Source organism: Somniosus microcephalus, unplaced genomic scaffold (genome assembly GCF_052327205.1).
Source record: "Somniosus microcephalus isolate GS21.2 unplaced genomic scaffold, FLI_Smic_1.0 unresolved_chr2, whole genome shotgun sequence".
Classification (NCBI taxonomy): Eukaryota; Metazoa; Chordata; class Chondrichthyes; order Squaliformes; family Somniosidae; genus Somniosus; species Somniosus microcephalus.
Genome location: NW_028225180.1, coordinates 10,173,827 through 10,196,319, shown reverse-complemented (window position 1 = coordinate 10,196,319; position 22,493 = coordinate 10,173,827). Strand labels below are relative to the sequence as shown.

Here is a 22,493-nt window from a genome sequence, read left to right as displayed (position 1 = left end):
CCACCCCGAACTCCAAGCTGATTGGTCAAACGAGACGTCGATCATTTTAGACGTCGCGCCCGGCTGGTCGGGTTTTTATTCCTGATTGACAGACGGCCGGGCCAATGGGAGACGAGAGAGGGCTGGGCCGGGCGGTTCCCATGGTGACGGGGTCTAAGCTCGGCTCGGGCCACAGTATTGAGGCGCCATGGCCATCCTGACGGCGCTGGCCGCTTTCCTCTACCACCTGCCGCGCCTCTCCCGCTGGCTGCTGCGCCCGTACTACGCGGCGTCGGCCGTCCTGAGCCTGGCCTTCCTGGCCGCCCGCAAGGTGCCACCGCTCTGCCGGGGGCTGCCTAGCGACCGGGAGGACGGCAACCCCTGCGACTTTGACTGGGTGAGGGAGGGCCTGCGGACTAGGCCCCGGGGGAGAGCGGGGGCCCGCGGACTGGGCCCCGGGGGAGAGCGGGGGAGGTTATCTGGGGATATTGGGTTGTAAAGGGGGAATCTGGGGATATTGGGGTGTAAAGGGGGTATCTGGGGATATTGGGGTGTAATAGGGGGAATCTGGGGGTGTAAAGGGGGTATCTGGGGAATCGGGGTGTAAAGGGGGAATCTGGGGGTGTAAAGGGGGTATCTGGGGATATTGGGTTGTAAAGGTGGAATCGGTGTAAAGGGGGTATCGGGATATTGGGGTGTAAAGGGGGTATCTGGGGTGTAAAGGGGGTATCTGGGGATATTGAGGTGTAAAGGTATCTGGGGGTGTAAAGGGGGTATCTGGGGGTGTAAAGGGGGTATCTGGGGGTGTAAAGGGGGTATCTGGGGGTGTAAAGGGGGTATCTGGGGGTGTAAAGGGGGTATCTGGTATAAAGGAGGTATCTGGGGGTGTAAAGGGGGTATCGGTATATTGGGGTATAAAGGGGTATATGGGGGTGTAGGGTTTATCGGAATATTGGGGGCATAAAGGGGGTATCTGGGAATATTGGGGTATAAAGGGGACATCAGTATATTGGGGTATAAAGGGGGTATCTGGGAATATTATATGGGGGTATAAAGGGGGTATCTGTATATAGGCGGTGAGGGGGTATCCTAAGGAAGGACATACTTGCCTTGGAGGCGGTGCAACGAAGGTTCACTAGATTGATTCCTGGGATGAGAGGGCTGCCCTATGAGAAGAGATTGAGCCGATACTCTCTGGAGTTTAGAAGAATGAGAGATGATCTCATTGAAACCTATAAGATTCTGAAGGGGGATTGACAGGGTAGATGCTGAGAGGTTGTTTCCCCCTGGCTGGAGTGTCTAGAACTAGGGGGCACAGTCTCGGGATAAGGGGTCGGCCATTTAGGACTGAGATGAGCAGGAATTTCTTCACCGAGGGCGGTGAATCTTTGGAATTCTCTGCCTCAGAGGGCTGTGGATATTCAGTCGTTGAGTATATTTAAGGCTGAGATCGATAGTTATTTGGACTATAGGGGAATTGATGGATATGGGGATCGGGCGGGGAAGTGGAGCTGAGGTGAAAGATCAGCCGTGATCTTATTGAATGGCGGAGCAGGCTCGAGGGGCCGTATGGCCCACTCCTGCTCCTATTTCTTATATTTCTTGATGTTCGAAGGAGGTGAATTGGGTATGTTCGGGAGAGGGGTATAAAGAGGGCAAGGGGCTCCCTGGGCCCCGTTCCCCCTCTCTTGCGGTGCACGGGCCCTTTAACTGGCCCTTTAAATTTTCGCGTAAGACCTCAAGCTTAACGGAAACGTTGTCCCCGGGTGTATAGGGCAGAGGGGTGTGCAAGGGCTTGGGGGGGCGGAGTTTTAAGTGTTTGGGAATATGGAGGGGGGTGAGGCGGGACAGTGTGAGGTAAAGGGATCGCGTGGGCACGCAGGGGCCATCTTGGGGAATGTGAGACAGGGCGTGGGGGGGGGGAGTGGTCCTGGGTGAGGGGAGTGTGTGCTGGTCCGTGTTTACGGGCGTGCAGATCCCCTACGACACGATTACCCTAACGTCGCCTATCACGTTCTCTCTCCTTCAGTTAGTCGCTCTCGGCCCCCCCGTAGTACCCAGCTCTTTCTGTCCATGTGCCGTGCTTTCGTTTATCGTGCCCTGCTGTTTTTTTATTCAGCCGCTGACACAATTTTTCTTTCTTCAAATATCACACAGAGGGAGGTGGAAATCCTGATGTTCCTCAGTGCAATCGTTATGATGAAGAACAGGAGATCCAGTGAGTATTGGCACTTTGGGGCTGGCAGTGGGGTGAGGGGGTAAAGAACGACTTGCATTTCTATAGCGCCTTTCACGGCCGCGGAGCGTCCCAAAGCGCTTCACAGTCAATGAAGTACCTTTTGAAGAGTAGTCACTGTTGGAATGTAGGCAACGCGGCAGCCAATTTGCACACAGCAAGCTCCCATGAACAGCAATGAGATAATGACCTGATCATCTGTTCTTTTTTAGTGATGTTGATTTGAGGGATAAAACTCCCTGTGCTTTTCAGCGCTCCCTCAGTACTGCCCCTCCGACAGTACTGCCCCCCTCAGTACTGCCCCTCCGACAGTGCTGCCCCCCCTCAGTACTGCCCCCCCTCAGTACTGCCCCTCCGACAGTGCTGCACTCCCTCAGTGCTGCACTCCCTCAGTACTGCCCCCCCTCAGTACTGCCCCTCCGACAGTGCGGCGCTCCCTCAGTACTGCCCCGCCGACAGTGCTGCGGTCCCTCAGTACTGCCCCCCCCTCAGTACTGCCCCTCCGACAGTGCTGCGCTCCCTCAGTACTGCCCCCCCTCAGTACTGCCCCTCCGACAGTGCTGCGCTCCCTCAGTTCTGCCCCTCCGACAGTGCAGCGCTCCCTCAGTACTGCCCCTCTGACAGTGCAGTGCTCTCTCAGTACTGTTCCTCCGACAGTGCAGCGCTCCCTCAGTACTGCCCCTCTGACAGTGCAGAGCTCTCTCAGTACTGTTCCTCTGACAGTGCAGCGCTCCCTCAGTACTGCCCCTCTGACAGTGCAGCGCTCCCTCAGTACTGCCCCTCCGACAGTGCAGCGCTCCCTCAGTACTGCCCCTCCGACAGTGCAGCGCTCCCTCAGTTCTGCCCCTCCGACAGTGCAGCGCTCCCTCAGTACTGCCCCTCCGACAGTGCCGTGCTCCCTCAGTACTGCCCCTCCGACAGTGCCGTGCTCCCTCAGTACTGCCCCTCCGACAGTGCAGCACTCCCTCAGTACTGCCCCTCCGACAGTGCAGCGCTCCCTCAGTACTGCCCCTCCGACAGTGCAGCGCTCCCTCAGTACTGCCCCTCCGACAGTGCAGCGCTCCCTCAGTACTGCCCCTCCGACAGTGCAGCGCTCCCTCAGTACTGCCCCTCCGACAGTGCAGCGCTCCCTCAGTACTGCCCCTCCGACAGTGCAGCGCTCCCTCAGTACTGACCCCACTGACAGTGCGGTGCTCCCTCAGTACTGCCCCTCCGACAGTGCATCGCTCCCTCAGTGCTGCCCCTCCGACAGTGCAGCGCTCCCTCTGTACTGACCCCACTGACAGTGCGGCACTCCCTCAGTCCACTATAGGAAAGGGTTTTGTTGTCTACAATGGAGCTGGCTGTTGCTAATGTTTCTCTCTCTCTCTCTATCTCCCTCCCACTTTCGATTGACTCAGTCACGGTGGAGCAGCATGTGGGAAACATCTTCATGTTCAGCAAGGTGGCCAACCTCATCCTGTTCTTCCGGCTGGATATCCGCATGGGGCTCCTCTACCTCACCCTGTGCGTAGGTTGGTAACGCTCCACTCCATGTCTGCGCTCCTATCCATTCTGGGTTGACTTGGGCGGCGGGGGGATGAGGGGCAGCTGGTTACCCCATTTCACCAAGGGCTGTTGGGAAGAGGAGGGGTTGCCTTTTACTTGGAGCCGTTTGACACCACAGCGTCAAGGGGGGTGGGGGCGGGGCGGCCATGTCACATGTTTGGACTCTGTGAGGGAGTGGGTGGGCCTGGTCGCTCCCTGGCGGTGTCAAGAGAGAGGGGAAATCAGCCAGGGTCCCTGCTCCTGATCACTGTCCAGTGACCCCTGGGCTAGAGAGAGAGAGGAAATCAGCCAGTGTTCCTGCTCCCGATCACTGTCCAGTGACCCCTGGGTTGGAGAGCGAGAGGAAATCAGCCAGTGTTCCTGCTCCCGATCACTGTCCAGTGACCCCTGGATTAGAGAGAGAGGAAATCAGCCAGGGTTCCTGCTCCCGATCACTGTCCAGTGACCCCTGGGTTAGAGAGAGGGGAAATCAGCCAGGGTTCCTGCTCCTGATCAATGCCCAGTGACCCCTGGGTTAGAGAGAGGGGAAATCAGCCAGGGTTCCAGCTGCTGATCAATGCCCAGTGACCCCTGGGTTAGAGAGAGGGGAAATCAGCCAGGGTCCCTGCTCCTGATCACTGTCCAGTGAGCCCTGGGTTAGAGAGAGGGGAAATCAGCCAGGGACCCTCCTCCTGATCACTGTCCAGTGACCCCTGGGTTAGAGAGATGGGAAAGCAGCCAGGGTTCCTGCTCCTGATCACTGTCCAGTGACCCCTGGATTAGAGAGAGGGGAAATCAGCCAGGGTTCCTGCTCCTGATCACTGTCCAGTGACCCCTGGATTAGAGAGAGGGGAAATCAGCCAGGGTTCCTGCTCCTGATCACTGTCCAGTGACCCCTGGGTTAGAGAGAGAGGAAATCAGCCAGGGTTCCTGCTCTTGATCACTGTCCAGTGACCCCTGGGTTAGAGAGAGGGGAAATCAGCCAGGGTTCCAGCTCCTGATCACTATCCAGTGACCCCTGGGTTAGAGAGAGGTGAAATCAGCCAGGGTTCCAGCTCCTGATCACTATCCAGTGACCCCTGGGTTAGAGAGAGGGGAAATCAGCCAGGGTTCCAGCTCCTGATCACTATCCAGTGACCCCTGGGTTAGAGAGAGGTGAAATCAGCCAGGGTTCCTGCTCCTGATCACTATCCAGTGACCCCTGGGTTAGAGAGAGGGGAAATCAGCCAGGGTCCCTGCTCCTGATCACTGTCCAGTGACCCCTGGATTAGAGAGACGGGAAATCAGCCAGGGTTCCTGCTCCTGATCACTGTCCAGTGACCCCTGGGTTAGAGAGAGGGGAAATCAGCCAGGGTCCCTGCTCCTGATCACTGTCCAGTGAGCCCTGGGTTAGAGAGAGAGGAAATCAGCCAGGGTTCCTGCTCTTGATCACTGTCCAGTGACCCCTGGGTTAGAGAGAGGGGAAATCAGCCAGGGTTCCAGCTCCTGATCACTGCCCAGTGAGTCCTGGGTTAGAGAGAGGGGAAATCAGCCAGGGTCCCTGCTCCTGATCACTGTCCAGTGACCCCTGGGTTAGAGAGAGGGGAAATCAGCCAGGGTCCCTGCTCCTGATCACTGTCCAGTGACCCCTGGGTTAGAGAGAGGGGAAATCAGCCAGGGTCCCTGCTCCTGATCACTGCCCAGTAGGGTTGCAAAATTCTGGGAATTTTTAAAAGAGGAAACTTTCCATGGGAATTTTCGGGAATTTATGGGAAGTTTGAGTTTTTTTGCACACTGATGGTTTTTGTCTCTGACCCTTATATTATCTTTGTCGTCAAAATAGACATACTGTTCCATACAAATAAAAACAGGCTTTCAAAACTTTATTTAGGTTATAATTTTGAACTTTATTGAACCCCCACAAAAAAGACCCATCTAAAATAAAATAAAAAGAGCGTCAGCTTATTTAGCCTGTAATTTGTCCTTATTTTGTCCCTTTGAGTCTTCTACTCCTCATTGCTCCTCCTGATTCTCTGACTCTGGCTCTGACGTGTCCATTTCCTCCTCTGTGTCAGTGTCTAGCTGTGTGGTGGACACTTCTGTATCTGGCTCAATAAGTTGTAGGTTCGCCCGGATAGCCACCAGTTTCTCCACTCTCTTGTTAGTCAGCCTGTTGCGCACCTTTGTATGCGTATTCCCAAAAAGTGACCAGTTTCGTTCAGAGGCCGCTGATGAAGGTGGGATTTGGAGTATCACCGATGCAATAGGTGACAGGGCCTCGGATGCACAAAGTCCCTTCCACCAGGTATGTGCACTGATATGCTTGCATGATTCCCATATCCCATCCCCATTCCAAAGACCTTGCTTGGTAGAGAACTTTGCCAGACTTCCCAGAACTTTGCCCACATCCAGATTGAGATGGTGTGAGAGGGTAGAAATCACACTGTAAGCGCTGTTGATCTGTTCTCCAGAAAGTATTGGTCTCCCAACATGCTTTGGGTCCAGCATGTATGCTGCAGCATGAATCGGCTTGACACAAAATTCTTGACGCGTCTGTATGAACTGAACAATTGCCTTCTCCTCTGCTTTGAGCAGCAGGGATGTGGGTAGGGCAATGCTGATTTGTTCTTTTAAATCAGTAAAAAGCCTGAGAACATCTGACAAGACAGCGTCATCTCCTTCAATCTGAGCAATTGCAGATGCTACTGGTGAGAGTAGTTTAAGGCTGCTAACCACTCTCTCCCAAAACACATCATCCAGCAGTATTTTCTTGATGGTGGTTTCCATATCCCCAGACTGGGATATTGCCATTTCTTGCAGCGACTCCTTACCCTCCAGAAGGCTGTTGTACATTATGACAACACCACCCCATCTAGTGTTGTTGGGCAGCTTCAGTGTGGTGTTCTTGTTCTTTGTCGTTTGCTTGGAGTTGTAGGTTGCTGCAACTACCTGTTTTCCCCTGACATACTTAACAACTTGCTTGGCTCTCTTGTACAGTGCTTCCATGGTTCTCAAACCCATGATGTCGTTTAGGAGCAGGTTAAGCCCATGAGCTGCGCACCCAATAGACGTAATATGAGGGTAGGCCTCCTCCACTTGAGCCCAAGCAGCCTTCATATTCGCAAAGACCTTTTGTGATCCAAGATCGTTGATGACCGCTTTCAGCTCATCAGCAATGTATGTGCCTGTGTGTCTGTTGTCCTTCGTGTCTGTGCTCTTGAAGAACACTGGGAGAGGAGTGGAGACAATGTAGTTTATGATGCCCTCCCCTTGTACATTTGACCACCCATCTGAGATAACTGCAACACAGTCTGCCATCGCTATCGTGTCTTTGAGCTTTCCTTGGACTCTGTTATACTCAGCCTCCAGCAAATAAGTAGACAAAGCATGTCTGGTGGGAGGACAGTATGCAGGGCGAATAACATTGAAAAATCTCTTCCAGTACACATTGGCTGTGAGCATGAGGGGTGAGCCTGTTCCATATACAGCTCGAGCAAGGCACTCATCTGCATTCTTCTGGCTATGGTTATCCATTGTATCAAAGAACCTTCCAAGTGGGCCAGGAGTTGCTGATGATAAGGAGCCTGATGCTGAATGAGAACCATCATCTTCTTGAATGGAAGCAGAGGAACTCTGGGCTGACTGCTGTGAGCTTTGAGTGAAGCTGTTGCATTTGGATAAATGCTGCTGCATCTTTGTGGCATTCTTTACATATGGCTTTCTACAGTGTTTGCACATGTACACAGTCTTTCCATCTTTAATGCCTGGGGTAAAATGCTTCCACACATCCGACGGTAAACGTGGCATTGTTCTATGCAGAGAAATAAAGGGCATTCATCTCTGTGTCGAACTGCGGTCGATCAGCACGATTGCAACAGGGTGAGTACATTTTTGCTGATGCTCCATGTGATGGAAGCATGACCTGTACACACACGATGCTACATCACCAATAGTGTATTATTTTGTATATTTTAAATTGAAGGACAACAGAGTTCAACAAGTAACTGGTTTATTTGGGATAAAGTCTGATTTACTTACTGCATCATCACAACATCAGCAGAAAACAAAATGACCCCTAACCTGGATCTTAAAAAAACTATAGCAGTCTTACAGATGCCTGCAGGCCAATCACAATTCGATATGCAAATATTACAAATAGAGGGAGCTAATCGCTCATCCACTCATCCAACCAATCAGGACACGTTTGTTCACAGCCACACAGAAAACTTGTAATTATTAAAACAAGCCAAGTAAGAAGATAAACATATATTGATTAAGAAATTCCTTAATAATTAAGATTCCATCTCTGTTAATTTTAAGAGAGGACCTGTGGGGGAAAAAAAGAAAGAAATACAAAAAAAACAATATTATGCTAGCATGTGCTTTTTTGGGCAAAATTCCCAAGCTAAACTTCCCGTGGAAAATTTCCGGAAATTTACCGGAAACTTTCCACCCATTTGCAACCCTACTGCCCAACGACCCCTGGGTTAGAGAGAGAGAGGAAATCAGCCAAGGTTCCTGCTCCTGATCACTGTCCAGTGACCCCTGGATTAGAGAGAGGGGAAATCAGCCAGGGTTCCTGCTCCTGATCTCAGTCCAGTGACACCTGGGTTAGAGAGAGAGGTAATCAGCCAGCGTTCCTGCTCCTTATTACTGTCCAGTGACCCCTGGGTTAGAGAGAGGGGAAATCAGCCAGGGTTCCAGCTCCTGATCACTGCCCAGTGAGTCCTGGGTTAGAGAGAGGGGAAATCAGCCAGGGTTCCTGCTCCTGATCTCAGTCCAGTGACACCTGGGTTAGAGAGAGGGGAAATCAGCCAGGGTTCCTGCTCCTGATCACTGCCCAGTGACCCCTGGATTAGAGAGAGGGAAAATCAGCCAGGGTTCCTGCTCCTGATCAATGCCCAGTGACCCCTGGGTTAGAGAGAGGGGAAATCAGCCAGGGTTCCTGCTCCTGATCACTGCCCAGTGACCCCTGGGTTAGAGAGAGGGGAAATCAGCCAGAGTTCCTGCTCCTGATCACTGTCCAGTGACCCCTAGGTTAGAGAGAGGGTAAATCAGCCAGGGTCCTTGCTCCTGATCACTGTCCAGTGACACCTGGGTTAGAGAGAGAGGAAATCAGCCAGGGTTCCTGCTCCCGATCACTGTCCAGTGACCCCTAGGTTAGAGAGAGGGTAAATCAGCCAGGGTCCCTGCTCCTGATCACTGTCCAGTGACCCCTGGGTTAGAGAGAGAGAGGAAATCAGCCAGGGCTCCTGATCGCTGTCCAGTGACCCCTGGGTTAGAGAGAGGGGAAATCAGCCAGGGTTCCTGCTCCTGATCACTGTCCAGTGACCCCTGGATTAGAGAGAGAGGAAATCAGCCAGGGTTCCTGCTCCTGATCACTGCCCAGCGACCCCTGGGTTAGCGAGAGGGGAAATCAGCCAGGGTTCCTGCTCCTGATCACTGCCCAGTGACCCCTGGATTAGAGAGAGAGGAAATCAGCCAGGGTTCCTGCTCCTGATCACTGTCCAGTGACCCCTGGGTTAGAGAGAGGGGAAATCAGCCAGGGTTCCTGCTCCTGATCTCAGTCCAGTGACCCCTGGGTTAGAGAGAGGGGAAATCAGCCAGGGTTCCTGCACCTGATCTCAGTCCAGTGACCCCTGGGTTAGAGAGAGGGGCGATCAGCCAGGGTCCCTGCTCCTGATCACTGTCCAGTGACCCCCTGGGTTAGAGAGAGGGGAAATCAGCCAGGGTCCCTGCTCCTGATCACTGCCCAGTAGGGTTGCAAAATTCTGGGAATTTTTAAAAGAGGAAACTTTCCATGGGAATTTTCGGGAATTTATGGGAAGTTTGAGTTTTTTTGCACACTGATGGTTTTTGTCTCTGACCCTTATATTATCTTTGTCGTCAAAATAGACATACTGTTCCATACAAATAAAAACAGGCTTTCAAAACTTTATTTAGGTTATAATTTTGAACTTTATTGAACCCCCACAAAAAAGACCCATCTAAAATAAAATAAAAAGAGTGTCAGCTTATTTAGTCTGTAATTTGTCCTTATTTTGTCCCTTTGAGTCTTCTACTCCTCATTGCTCCTCCTGATTCTCTGACTCTGGCTCTGACGTGTCCATTTCCTCCTCTGTGTCAGTGTCTAGCTGTATGGTGGACACTTCTGTATCTGGCTCAATAAGTTGTAGGTTCGCCCGGATAGCCACCAGTTTCTCCACTCTCGTTAGTCAGCCTGTTGCGCACCTTTGTATGCGTATTCCCAAAAAGTGACCAGTTTCGTTCAGAGGCCGCTGATGAAGGTGGGATTTGGAGTATCACCGATGCAATAGGTGACAGGGCCTCCGATGCACAAAGTCCCTTCCACCAGGTATGTGCACTGATATGCTTGCATGATTCCCATATCCCATCCCCATTCCAAAGACCTTGCTTGGTAGAGAACTTTGCCAGACTTCCCAGAACTTTGCCCACATCCAGGTTGAGATGGTGTGAGAGGGTAGAAATCACACTGTAAGCGCTGTTGATCTGTTCTCCAGAAAGTATTGGTCTCCCAACATGCTTTGGGTCCAGCACGTATGCTGCAGCATGAATCAGCTTGACACAAAATTCTTGACGCGTCTGTATGAATTGAACAATTGTCTTCTCCTCTGCTTTGAGCAGCAGGGATGTGGGTAGGGCAATGCTGATTTGTTCTTTTAAATCAGTAAAAAGCCTGAGAACATCTGACAAGACAGCGTCATCTCCTTCAATCTGAGCAATTGCAGATGCTACTGGTGAGAGTAGTTTAAGGCTGCTAACCACTCTCTCCCAAAACACATCATCCAGCAGTATTTTCTTGATGGTGGTTTCCATATCCCCAGACTGGGATATTGCCATTTCTTGCAGCGACTCCTTACCCTCCAGAAGGCTGTTGTACATTATGACACCACCACCCCATCTAGTGTTGTTGGGCAGCTTCAGTGTGGTGTTCTTGTTCTTTGTCATTTGCTTGGAGTTGTAGGTTGCTGCAACTACCTGTTTTCCCCTGACACACTTAACAACTTGCTTGGCTCTCTTGTACAGTGCTTCCATGGTTCTCAAACCCATGATGTCCTTGAGGAGCAGGTTAAGCCCATGAGCTGCGCACCCAATAGACGTAATATGAGGGTAGGCCTCCTCCACTTGAGCCCAAGCAGCCTTCATATTCGCAGCATTGTCAGTAACTACTGCAAAGACCTTTTGTGATCCAAGATCGTTGATGACCGCTTTCAGCTCATCAGCAATGTATGTGCCTGTGTGTCTGTTGTCCTTCGTGTCTGTGCTCTTGAAGAACACTGGGAGAGGAGTGGAGACGATGTAGTTTATGATGCCCTCCCTTCGTACATTTGACCACCCATCTGAGATAACTGCAACACAGTCTGCCATCGCTATCGTTTCTTTGAGCTTTCCTTGGACTCTGTTATACTCAGCCTCCAGCAAATAAGTAGACAAAGCATGTCTGGTGGGAGGACAGTATGCAAGGTGAATAACATTGAAAAATCTCTTCTAGTACACATTGGCTGTGAGCATGAGGGGTGAGCCTGTTGCATATACAGCTCGAGCAAGGCACTCATCTGCATTCTTCTGGCTATGGTTATCCATTGTATCAAAGAACCTTCCAAGTGGGCCAGGAGTTGCTGATGATAAGGAGCCTGATGCTGAATGAGAACCATCATCTTCTTGAATGGAAGCAGAGGAACTCTGGGCTGACTGCTGTGAGCTTTGAGTGAAGTTGTTGCATTTGGATAAATGCTGCTGCATCTTTGTGGCATTCTTTACATATGGCTTTCTACAGTGTTTGCACATGTACACAGTCTTTCCATCTTTAATGCCTGGGGTAAAATGCTTCCACACATCCGACGGTAAACGTGGCATTGTTCTATGCAGAGAAATAAAGGGCATTCATCTCTGTGTCGAACTGCGGTCGATCAGCACGATTGCAACAGGGTGAGTACATTTTTGCTGATGCTCCATGTGATGGAAGCATGACCTGTACACACACGACGCTACATCACCAATAGTGTATTATTTTGTATATTTTAAATTGAAGGACAACAGAGTTCAACAAGTAACTGGTTTATTTGGGATAAAGTCTGATTTACTTACTGCATCATCACAACATCAGCAGAAAACAAAATGACTTCCCTCAGGACCCCTAACCTGGATCTTAAAAAAACTATAGCAGTCTTACAGATGCCTGCAGGCCAATCACAATTCGATATGCAAATATTACAAATAGAGGGAGCTAATCGCTCATCCACTCATCCAACCAATCAGGACACATTTGTTCACAGTCACACACAAAACTTGTAATTATTAAAACAAGCCAAGTAAGAAGATAAACATATATTGATTAAGAAATTCCTTAATAATTAAGATTCCATCTCTGTTAATAATTTTAAGAGAGGACCTGTGGGGGAAAAAAAGAAAGAAATACAAAAAAAACAATATTATGCTAGCATGTGCTTTTTTGGGCAAAATTCCCAAGCTAAACTTCCCGTGGAAAATTTCCGGAAATTTACCGGAAACTTTCCACCCATTTACAACCCTACTGCCCGACGACCCCTGGGTTAGAGAGAGAGAGGAAATCAGCCAGGGTTCCTGCTCCTGATCAATGCCCAGTAACCCCTGGGTTAGAGAGAGGGGAAATCAGCCAGGGTTCCTGCTCCTGATCACTGTCCAGTGACCCCTAGGTTAGAGAGAGAGGAAATCAGCCAGGGTCCCTGCTCCTGATCACTGCCCAGTGACCCCTGGGTTAGAGAGAGAGAGAGGAAATCAGCCAGGGTTCCTGCTCCTGATCACTGCCCAGTGACCCCTGGGTTAGAGAGAGGGGAAATCAGCCAGGGTCCCTGCTCCTGATCACTGTCCAGTGACCCCTGGGTTAGAGAGAGAGGAAATCAGCCAGGGTTCCTGCTCCTGATCACTGCCCAGTGACCCCTGGGTTAGAGAGAGGGGAAATCAGCCATGGTTCCTGCTCCTGATCACTGTCCAGTGACCCCTGGGTTAGAGAGAGGGGAAATCAGCCAGGGTTCCTGCTTCTGATTACTGTCCAGTGACCCCTGGATTAGAGAGAGGGGAAATCAGCCAGGGTTCCTGCTCCTGATCACTGCCCAGTGACCCGAGTTGGAAAAGGCCGTATTACACTGGGTGTGATGCCCCTGGTTGGAATATCCTGCTGTCCCTCACTGCCTGGGCTCGCGCACCAGCCTCTCGGGTAAGGGCGCCCGTGTCAGACGATTTTTTTTTTTCCCCCCTCCAGCAAGACCCAGCGCTTTTAGGAGAGGAACCAGGGGAGGGGCGGGGGAATAGCTCGCACGTGGCACTCCGCGATCTCGGTATACTACTGCCTCTCCCTCTCTGTCTCTCTCTTGTCTCTGCAGCCTTCCTGATGACCTGCAAGCCTCCTCTCTACATGGGCCCCGAATACATCACGTACTTCAGCGACAAAACCATCGACGTAAGTCAGCTTGCACGCTCGCGCCTCCCCTCTGCCGGCACCGCCGTAACGTTGCCTGTCTCCGCACCTGCCTCAGCCCGTCTGCTGCTGACAGCCCTCGTCTAATTTGCCCTTTGTCACCTCCAGACTCGACGGCTCCGGCGCTCTCCTGGCCGGCCTCCCCAGCTTCCTGGCCCTCCGTAAACCTGAGCTCATCCAAAACTCCTGCTAGCCCCGTATCCTAACTCGTGTTCACTTGTCACCACCCCCCACCGCCGCCGCCGTGCTCACTGACCTACATTGGCTCCTGGTCCGGTAATGCCTCGGTTTTTTTGAGGAGAGGTGGAGAGGTTTAGGAAGGCAATTCCAGAGCTTAGGGCCCAGGCGGCTGAAGGCACGGCTGCCAATGGTGGAGCGAAGGAAATCGGGGGATGCGCAAGGGGCCAGAATTAGAGTAGCGCAGAGATACCAGAGGACTGTATGGCTGGAAGAGTTTACAGATCTAGGGAGGGTTGTAGGGGCTGGAGGAGGTTACAGAGATAGGGAGGGTTGTAGGGGCTGGAGGAGGTTAGAGATGGGGAGGGTTGTGGGGCTGGAGGAGTTTACAGAGATAGGGAGGGTTGTAGGGGCTGGAGGAGGTTACAGAGATAGGGAGGGTTGTAGGGCTGGAGGAGGTTACAGAGATAGGGAGGGTTGTAGGGCTGGAGGAGGTTACAGAGATAGGGAGGGTTGTAGGGGCTGGAGGAGGTTACAGAGATAGGGAGGGTTGTAGGGCTGGAGGAGGTTACAGTGATAGGGAGGGTTGTAGGGCTGGAGGAGATTACAGAGATAGGGAGGGTTGTAGGGCTGGAGGAGGTTACAGAGATAGGGAGGGTTGTAGGGCTGGAGGAGGTTACAGTGATAGGGAGGGTTGTTGGGCTAGAGGAGGTTACAGAGATAGGGAGGGTTGTCGGGGCTGGAGGAGGTTACAGAGATAGGGAGGGATGTAGGGGCTGGAGGAGGTTCCAGAGATAGGGAGGGTTGTAGGGCTGGAGGAGGTTACAGAGATAGGGAGGGTTGTTTGGCTGGAGGAGCTTACAGAGATAGGGAGGATTGTAGGGGCTGGAGGGGGTTACAGAGATAGGGAGGGTTGTAGGGCTGGAGGAGGTTACAGAGATAGGGAGGGTTGTAGGGCTGGAGGAGGTTACAGAGATAGGGAGGGTTGTAGGGGCTGGAGGAGGTTACAGAGATAGAAAGGGTTGTAGGTGCTGGAGGAGGTTACAGAGATTGGGAGGGTTGTAGGGGCTGGAGGAGGTTACAGAGATTGGGAGGGTTGTGGGGGCTGGAGGAGGTTACAGAGATTGGGAGGGGGTGAGGGCCATGGAGGGATTTGAAAGCAAGGACGGAGAATTTTAAAATCGAGGCGTTGCTGGAGCGGGAGCCAATGTAGTTCAGCGAGCACGGGTGATCGGTGAACGGGACTTGGTGCGAGTTTGGACACGGGGGCAGCAGGACTGCTGGATGAACTCTGTCACTATCACTGTCCAGTTACTTCTGCTGGAATTTGTGTGTGGGGGGAGGGCTCTTGGGCCGAGGACCTGATCTTAAATGACGGTGATGCCTGCATTCGTTGTATCGGATGTGACCCGCGCAAGGAAGGTTGAAAGGGAGTGTGAGAGAAAAAAAGCATGAAACTCCTTTTTTTTAATTCATTCATTCATGGGATGTGGGTGTCGCTGGCAAGGCCAGCATTTATTGCCCATCCCTAATTGCCCCTTGAGAAGGTGGTGGTGAGCCGCCGCCTTGAACCGCTGCAGTCCGTGTGGTGAAGGTGCTCCCACAGTGCTATTAGGGAGGGAGTTCCAGGATTTTGACCCAGCGACGATGAAGGAACAGCCGATATATTTCCAAGTCAGGATGGTGTGTGACTTGGAGGGGAACTTGGAGATGGTGGTGTTCCCATGCGCCTGCTGCCCTTGTCCTTCTAGGTGGAAGAGGTCGCGGGTTTGGGAGGTGCTGCCGAAGAAGCCTTGGCGAGTTGCTGCAGTGCATCTTGTAGATGGCGCACACTGCAGCCACGGTACGCCGGTGGTGGAGGGAGTGAGTGTTTAATGTGGTGGACAGGGTGAATGTTTCAGGTGGTGGACGGGGTGAATGTTTAAGGTGGTGGACGGGGTGAATGTTTAAGGTGGTGGACGGGGTGAATGTTTAATGTGGACGGGGTGAATGTTTAATGTGGTGGACGGGGTGAGTGTTTAATGTGGTGGATGGGGTGAATGTTTAATGTGGTGGATGGGGTGAGTGTTTAATGTGGTCGATGGGGTGAGTGTTTAAGGTGGGGGATGGGGGGCCAATCAAGCAACTCTGATCAGGCAGTAAAGGAATTTGCATTTCATCAGCGCAGTTCATGACCTCAACGTCCCAAAGCGCTTCACAGCCAATGAAGTACTTTGGAAGTGTAGTCACTGTCGTAATGTAGGAAACGCAGCTGCTAATTCATGCACAGCAAGCTCCCACAAACGGCACTGTGATAATGACAAGATAATCTCTCCTGGTGTGTGTGTGTGTGTACCACACCGGGTGTGAGGGGTCGGCACCTCCAGGAGAGGCAGGGTGGGGGGGAGTAACGTCGGTACAGGGAATGTCGACGAGACTCTGCTCCTGCCCTGATGTGCTCATTCTAACTCTGTGTGTCCTTCGCTCACAGGAGGAGCTCCAGAAGGATAAGCGGGTGATCTGGTTGGTCGAATTCTTCGCCAACTGGTCGTCGGAGTGCCAGTCGTTCGCTTCCGTCTACGCGGACCTCTCCCTCAAGTGAGTGGGTGCCTGGCGGGGGGGCGGCGGGTTAGCGGAGTGGTGCCGGGTCAGTCGCTGAGGGGGAGGTGGGTCAGTCACTGAGGGGGGTCAGGGGTCATTCGCTGCGGGGTGCGCGGTCGGTCCCCGAGGGGGGGAGGGCGGTCGGCCCCCGAGGGGGAGGGCGGGGTCGGTCCCGAGGGGGGGAGGGGTCGGTCCCCGAGGAGAGCGGTCAGTCGCGGACAGGGCAGGTGATGTTGTCCGTCTGAGGGGAGCAGGCTACGTTCAGTAGCTGGGCCCGGTGGCGTTTTCCGCTCTGACCCTCTCTCAATTCAATTCAATTCAATTCAATTCAAATTGCTTTATTGGCATGACCAGGTACATCTTATGTTGCCAAAGCACCGAAGAAACATTTATGGTTGAACACATAAACGCAGATCTATCCATACAGTGTATAAACAGATATATCCCTGTGTGTATAAATATACACTCATATAATATGCATATAATCTTTTCTTAGGTTTAATGGTTGTCCCTCTGCTTATGGCAAGCTGTAACATAGTTTGCCGCTAAAGTTACGCAATTTCTCTGTTCCCCTAATAGGTATGGGAGTTTTTGGTCGTCATTCAAATTTTTGAATTCAGGGCATATTTTTATGAATTTTGGGTAGAAATTCCCCCTTATGCCCTGATAGTTTCCACAAGCTGTGAGGAAGTGCATCTCTGTCTCCACCACTCCCTGACTGCAGTGAGAGCATATCCTGTCCTCTCTTGGCAGCCGGGTCTGCCTGTGTCTGCCTTTTTCGATGGCCAGGCTATGCTCACTAAGTCTGTACATAGTCAAGGTTTTTCTCAATTTGCTATCTTTTACCGCGGTCAGGTATTCAGCCATGGTGTATTGTCTGTTTAGGGCCAAGTAGCAATCGAGTTTGTTTTGGGTTTTTGTTGTTTCTGTCCAATAGGTCAGATATTTTTCCTTTGTTTAGTGACAATTGTGTTGGGTCGAATTATCTGTGCTACGATGTCACTGTCCTGGAGCTGGTTATTATTAGTAGTGTTAGTAGTTACTTCACTGAGTCCCAGGACTAGTTGACTGAGGGGACTCTTCTTTATGATCCTCTCTTGGCATTTCAGGGCTTCGTAATGATAGCAGTGAGGGTTGCTCATTTTTAGGTGTTTCCAAAATTTGGTGGCTCTTTTTTGGATATTAATTAGTAGTGGATATTGGCCTAGTTCTGCCCTGCATGCATTGTTTGCGGTTTTCCTCTGAGTCCGGAGGATACTTTTACAGAATTCTGCATGTAGGATCTCAGTTGGGTGTTTGTCCCATTTTGCAAATTCTTGTTGTGTTAGCGGACCCCACACCACACTGCCATAGAGAATATCGATCTTTGCTAAAGCCCTGAAGGACGTCGCTTTTAACCGGGTCCATACCCAGAATCCAGGAGGACCCCACCGACCACCAGAGATCAGCGGGGTACATACCAGGACTACGACAGAGACCACCACCACACCAACCGGGACCAGAGAGGATCCCCATGCACAACAACAATATCAGACCTGCACCACTCCTGTCCCACAGGGGAACAGGACCGCTCCCAGCCAGACAGAGGGAGAGATGCACAGGGCGTACGCAATACCTCAGACAGAGACAATCCATTAAGAGACAATAAGCAGACGTGCAGCAGCATCTACTTCCGCCTTATGGATCAGAAATGAAAAAAATCAAGGACTAATTAATAGAAAGAATTGTAACCAAGTAGTATTAGCATTTATAGACAACTGAGATGATTTTTTTTCCCACATTTAGACACGACAAACACATATCATTCTTTAACATATCATAGTAAAAGATCAAACTTAACATGAAATCCTTATCTATTTCGACCTGGAATATCCAAGGTCTACGCTCTTCGGTGCTCGACGTGAAGAGTAGGACCCCAGAGTTCATAGATGAAACTAAAGATCTAGATATTATCATTTTACAGGAAACTTGGTATAAAGGAAAAGGACACACTGGCCGTCCCCAAGGGTACACAGAGCTGGTGGTCCCCTCCAATAAATTACCAGGAGTAACCCAAGGCAGAGACTCCGGAGGCATACTGATTTGGTTTAAAACAGAGCTTAAGAATTGCATCAAATTTATAAAAAAGGGCGAAAACCACATGTGGCTCAAAATTGAGAGGGGGATTATCTCTAACACCCAAGATGTTTTCATTTGCGCACTCTATATCCCCCCAATGGAATCCCCGTACTTTAAAGAGGACACCGTCTCCAACATTGAGGGGGAAATTATCCAATTCCAGGCCCAGGGGAACGTGTTGATCTGTGGTGACCTCAATTCAAGAACTGGCGAAGAACCAGACTTCACCAATAATCAGGGAAACAATTACATATTCGGGAATAACCACTTCGATATCCCTTCCCTTCCATACAGGCATAACTGCAACAAGCAGACAAATACCAACGGGAAACAGCTCCTGCAGCTCTGTCAAAGCCTGGGTCTGTACATTGTCAATGGTAGGTTCATAGGAGACCTCCTAGGAAGATCGACCTATTGCTCACCTCTTGGCTGCAGCACCGTAGACTATATGATTACGGATTTGGACCCATCCTCTTTCAGAGCATTCACAGTCAAACCACAAACAACACTGTCAGATCACAGTCAAATTACTATGTATCTTAAAAAGACAGAAACAAACAACACAGAAACACAACCCAGTAAACTATACAACACCAAAAAATCGTACAGATGGGCCAAAAACGACATGGAAAAATACCAGAAAGCAATTAGCAATGAATCAACTCAAGCTCTCTTGGACACCTTTCTGGATAACATATACACTCACAATAAAGAAGGCGTAAACCGGGCAGTGAATAACCTAAACAATATTTTTGATAATTTGGTAACAAGGTCAAACTTGAAAGCTCGCAAGAACAAACCCAAAACAAAAAACTATGAAAAATGGTTTGACCCAGATTGCCATAACATGAGGAAAAAACTTAGAAAAATATCAAACCAAAAACACAGACATCCAGAAAACGAGGAATTACGCCTTACTTATTGTCAGACACTAACACAATACAGAAACACACTCAGAACCAAAAAAGAGCAATATATTAAGAATACACTCAGCTCCATGGAGGAATCCATTGATTCCAATTGTTTCTGGGACAACTGGAATACATTACACAAAAAACAACATGACGAATTGGCCATTCAAAATGGAGACACATGGGAAAACCACTTTGAAAAATTATACCAGAAAAACACACTAAGGCCAGAGCAACACCAAATATGCAAAAAACTGGAAAAGCTCGAAATTGCCATAAAAGATAACCAAAACCCGCTAGACTCCATAATAACAGAAAAAGAACTTTTTGAAAAACTCAAGGACCTGCGACCAGGAAAAGCTTGCGGGGCAGACGGCATACTAAGCGAGATGATTAAACACACAGACGATAAAATGAAACTGGCTATCCTAAAACTCTTCAACTTGGTTCTGAGTGTCGGTTACTTCCCTGATATCTAGAACAAAGGACTCATAACGCTCATATACAAAAGTGGGGACAAAGTCGACCCAAATAACTATCGAGGCATCTGTGTAAACAGTAACCTGGGGAAGGTATTCTGTAGTATCATAAACAAAAGACTTATAAACTTCCTTGAGGAGCACAAAGTCTTGAGTTAAAGCCAAATTGGATTCCTGCCAAACTATAGAACATCAGATCATATCTTCACCCTACAGACCCTAATTGACAAACACGTTCATCAAAACAAAAGCAAAGTCTACGCATGCTTTATAGATTTCCAGAAGGCTTTCGATTCCATCTGGCACGACGGTTTATTCCTGAAACTTATCGAAAGCGGGGTAGGGGGGAAAACATATGATGTAATTAAATCAATGTATACAAACAACAAATGTGCAGTTAAAATTGGAGACAAACAAACAAAATACTTCCCACAGGGGCGGGGGGTGACGCAGGGCTCGCCAATCTCACCGACACTCTTTAATATTTACATAAATGAATTGGCAAAACTACTTGAACAATCTACAGCACCCGGCCTCACCCTATATGAATCCAAGGTTAAATTCCTCCTCTATGCAGACGACCTGGTTCTGCTGTCACCAACTCAGGAGGGTCTGCAGCAGAACCTGGATCTGCTGGAGTCGTACTGCCAGACTTGGGCCCTGACAATAAATCCCCAAAAAACCAAAGTCCTTGTGTTCCAGCAAAGATCCAGACATCAGGGACCCAAAATAAATTTCACAGTAGGAACAACCAAAATTGAACAAACCACTGACTACACATACTTGGGCTTAAAAATCAGTTCTACGGGAAATTTCAAACTGGCTGTGAATGAACTGAAAGAGAAAGCAAGAAGGGCTTTCTATGCCATTAAAAAATCAATCCAAATAGAAATCCCAATTAGCATTTGGCTCAAAATTTTCAAATCAGTAATTGAACCAATTGCACTCTATGGCAGTGAAGTGTGGGGACCGCTAACACAAGAATTTGCAAAATGGGACAAACACCCAATTGAGATCCTACATGCAGAATTCTGTAAAAGTATCCTCCAGACTCAAAGGAAAACCGTAAACAATGCATGCAGGGCAGAACTAGGCCAATATCCATTAATAATCACTATCCAAAAAAGAGCCACCAAATTTTGGAAACACCTAGAAATGAGCAACCCCCAATGCTATCATTACGAAGCCCTGAAATGCCGAGAGAGGACCATAAAGAAGAATACCCTCAGTCAACTAGTCCTGGGACTCAGTGAAGTCACTACTAACAATAACCAGCCCCAGGACAGTGACAGCGTAACACAAAGAATTCGACCCAACACAATCGTCGCTAAGCAAAAGGAAAAATATCTGTCATATTGGGCAGAAACAACAAAAACCCAAAGCAAACTCAATTGCTACTTGGCCCTAAACAGACAATACAACATGGCTGATTACCTGACCATGGTAAAGGATAGCTGATGCGCTATCAATTACTGAGAAAGACTGGAAGTTAAGAGAGTAACAAACAGGCTTTTATTAGCTAAAGAACGAAGGCATGCCTCTAGTGGTCGACCGGTCCTGAATGCCTGGGGAACTGCAGAGCAGCCGCCTTTATACCAGGGCATATGGGTGGAGCCAGGGGCGGAGCCAGCTGAGGCATGCACAGACAGGTACAACAATGGGCAAGAGTGAACAACAGTGGTTTACCACATTCACCCCTTGCTTAAAAAATGAGTCCGACGGGGTGAAGTGTATTAAAAGTTCGTATAATTAAGTCTTTCTGGGGGTCTTGTATGCCGTCGTGGTGACGGCTGAGGTGGTGCAGCTTCTGACGCCGGAGTCCCGCGTGGGCCGGAGCACTGGCGTGTCGTCCTCCTGGGTGTTGAGTTGGTTGGTGATCAATGGCGGGTCACGGGGCCACGGCGTGCCGTCTACAGGGGTTAGGTATGGGTCTGTTGCCGCCGGTACATTGTGGGTAGCGGTGGTGTTGGTTTCGGGCCCCCGAGGGTGCGAGGTCTCGTATGGAGACTGTGTCCTCCCGCCCGTCCGGGTACGCAATGTAAGCATACTGGGGGTTGGCGTGGAGGAGGTCGACCCTCTCGACCAGGGGGTCCGTTTTATGGGTCCTCACGTGTCTTCTCAGTAGGACCGGCCCTGGGGACGTCAGCCATGGCGGTAGCGATGTCCCTGATGTGGACTTCCTTGGGAAGACAAACATTTTCTCATGAGGGGTGGAGTTAGTGGCAGTGCAGAGCAGTGACCGAATAGAGTGGAGCGCATCGGGGAGCACATCCTGCCAGCGGGAGGTCGGAAGGCCCCTAGACTTTAAGGCTAGCAGGGCGGCCTTCCAAACTGTCGCATTCTCTCTTTCCACCTGTCCGTTCCCCCGGGGGTTGTAACTGGTGGTCCTGCTTGTGGCAATACCCCTAGCGAGCAGGTACTGATGGAGTTCGTCGCTCATAAACGATGAGCCCCGGTCGCTATGGATATAGCTGGGGAAACCGAACAGGGTGAAGAGGTCGTTCAGACATTTAATGACCGTGGCACTGGTCATGTCCGGGCAGGGGATGGCGAACGGGAAACGGGAGTACTCATCAATAATGTTGAGGAAGTACACATTGCGGTCGGAGGAGGGGAGAGGCCCTTTAAAATCAACGCTCAGGCGCTCGAAGGGGCGAGTGGCTTTTATCAGGTGGGCCCTGTCTGGTCTATAAAAGTGCGGTTTGCACTCAGCGCAGACTTGGCAGTTCCTGGTCATCGTCCTGACCTCCTCAATGGAGTAAGGCAGGTTGCGGGCCTTGATGAAATGGAAGAACCTGGTGACCCCCGGGTGGCAGAGGTCATTGTGGAGGGCCCGCAGTCTATCAACCTGTGCGTTGGCGCAGGTGCCACGCGATAGAGCATCCGGGGGCTCATTGAGTTTCCCGGGCCGGCACAAGGTATCGTAATTGTAGGTGGAAAGTTCAATTCTCCACCTCAAAATCTTGTCATTTTTTATTTTGCCCCTCTGCTTGTTATTAAACATAAAAGCAACTGAACGCTGGTCAGTG

At 50.4% G+C, this 22,493-nt stretch overlaps 1 protein-coding gene across 1 annotated transcript in view; it reads left to right on the top strand.

The window, feature by feature from the left end:
* The first annotated feature begins 105 nt into the window (after positions 1–105).
* Positions 106–22,493, top strand: part of LOC147092090 (thioredoxin-related transmembrane protein 2-like) — a 36,989-nt gene continuing 14,601 nt past the window's right edge. The window contains exons 1-5 of the mRNA XM_085976425.1: positions 106–376; positions 2,137–2,197; positions 3,616–3,729; positions 13,105–13,181; positions 15,847–15,954. Coding sequence (XP_085832551.1) covers positions 188–376; positions 2,137–2,197; positions 3,616–3,729; positions 13,105–13,181; positions 15,847–15,954 — 549 coding nt within the window. The 5' untranslated portion in view covers positions 106–187. The remainder of the gene's footprint in view (positions 377–2,136; positions 2,198–3,615; positions 3,730–13,104; positions 13,182–15,846; positions 15,955–22,493) is intronic.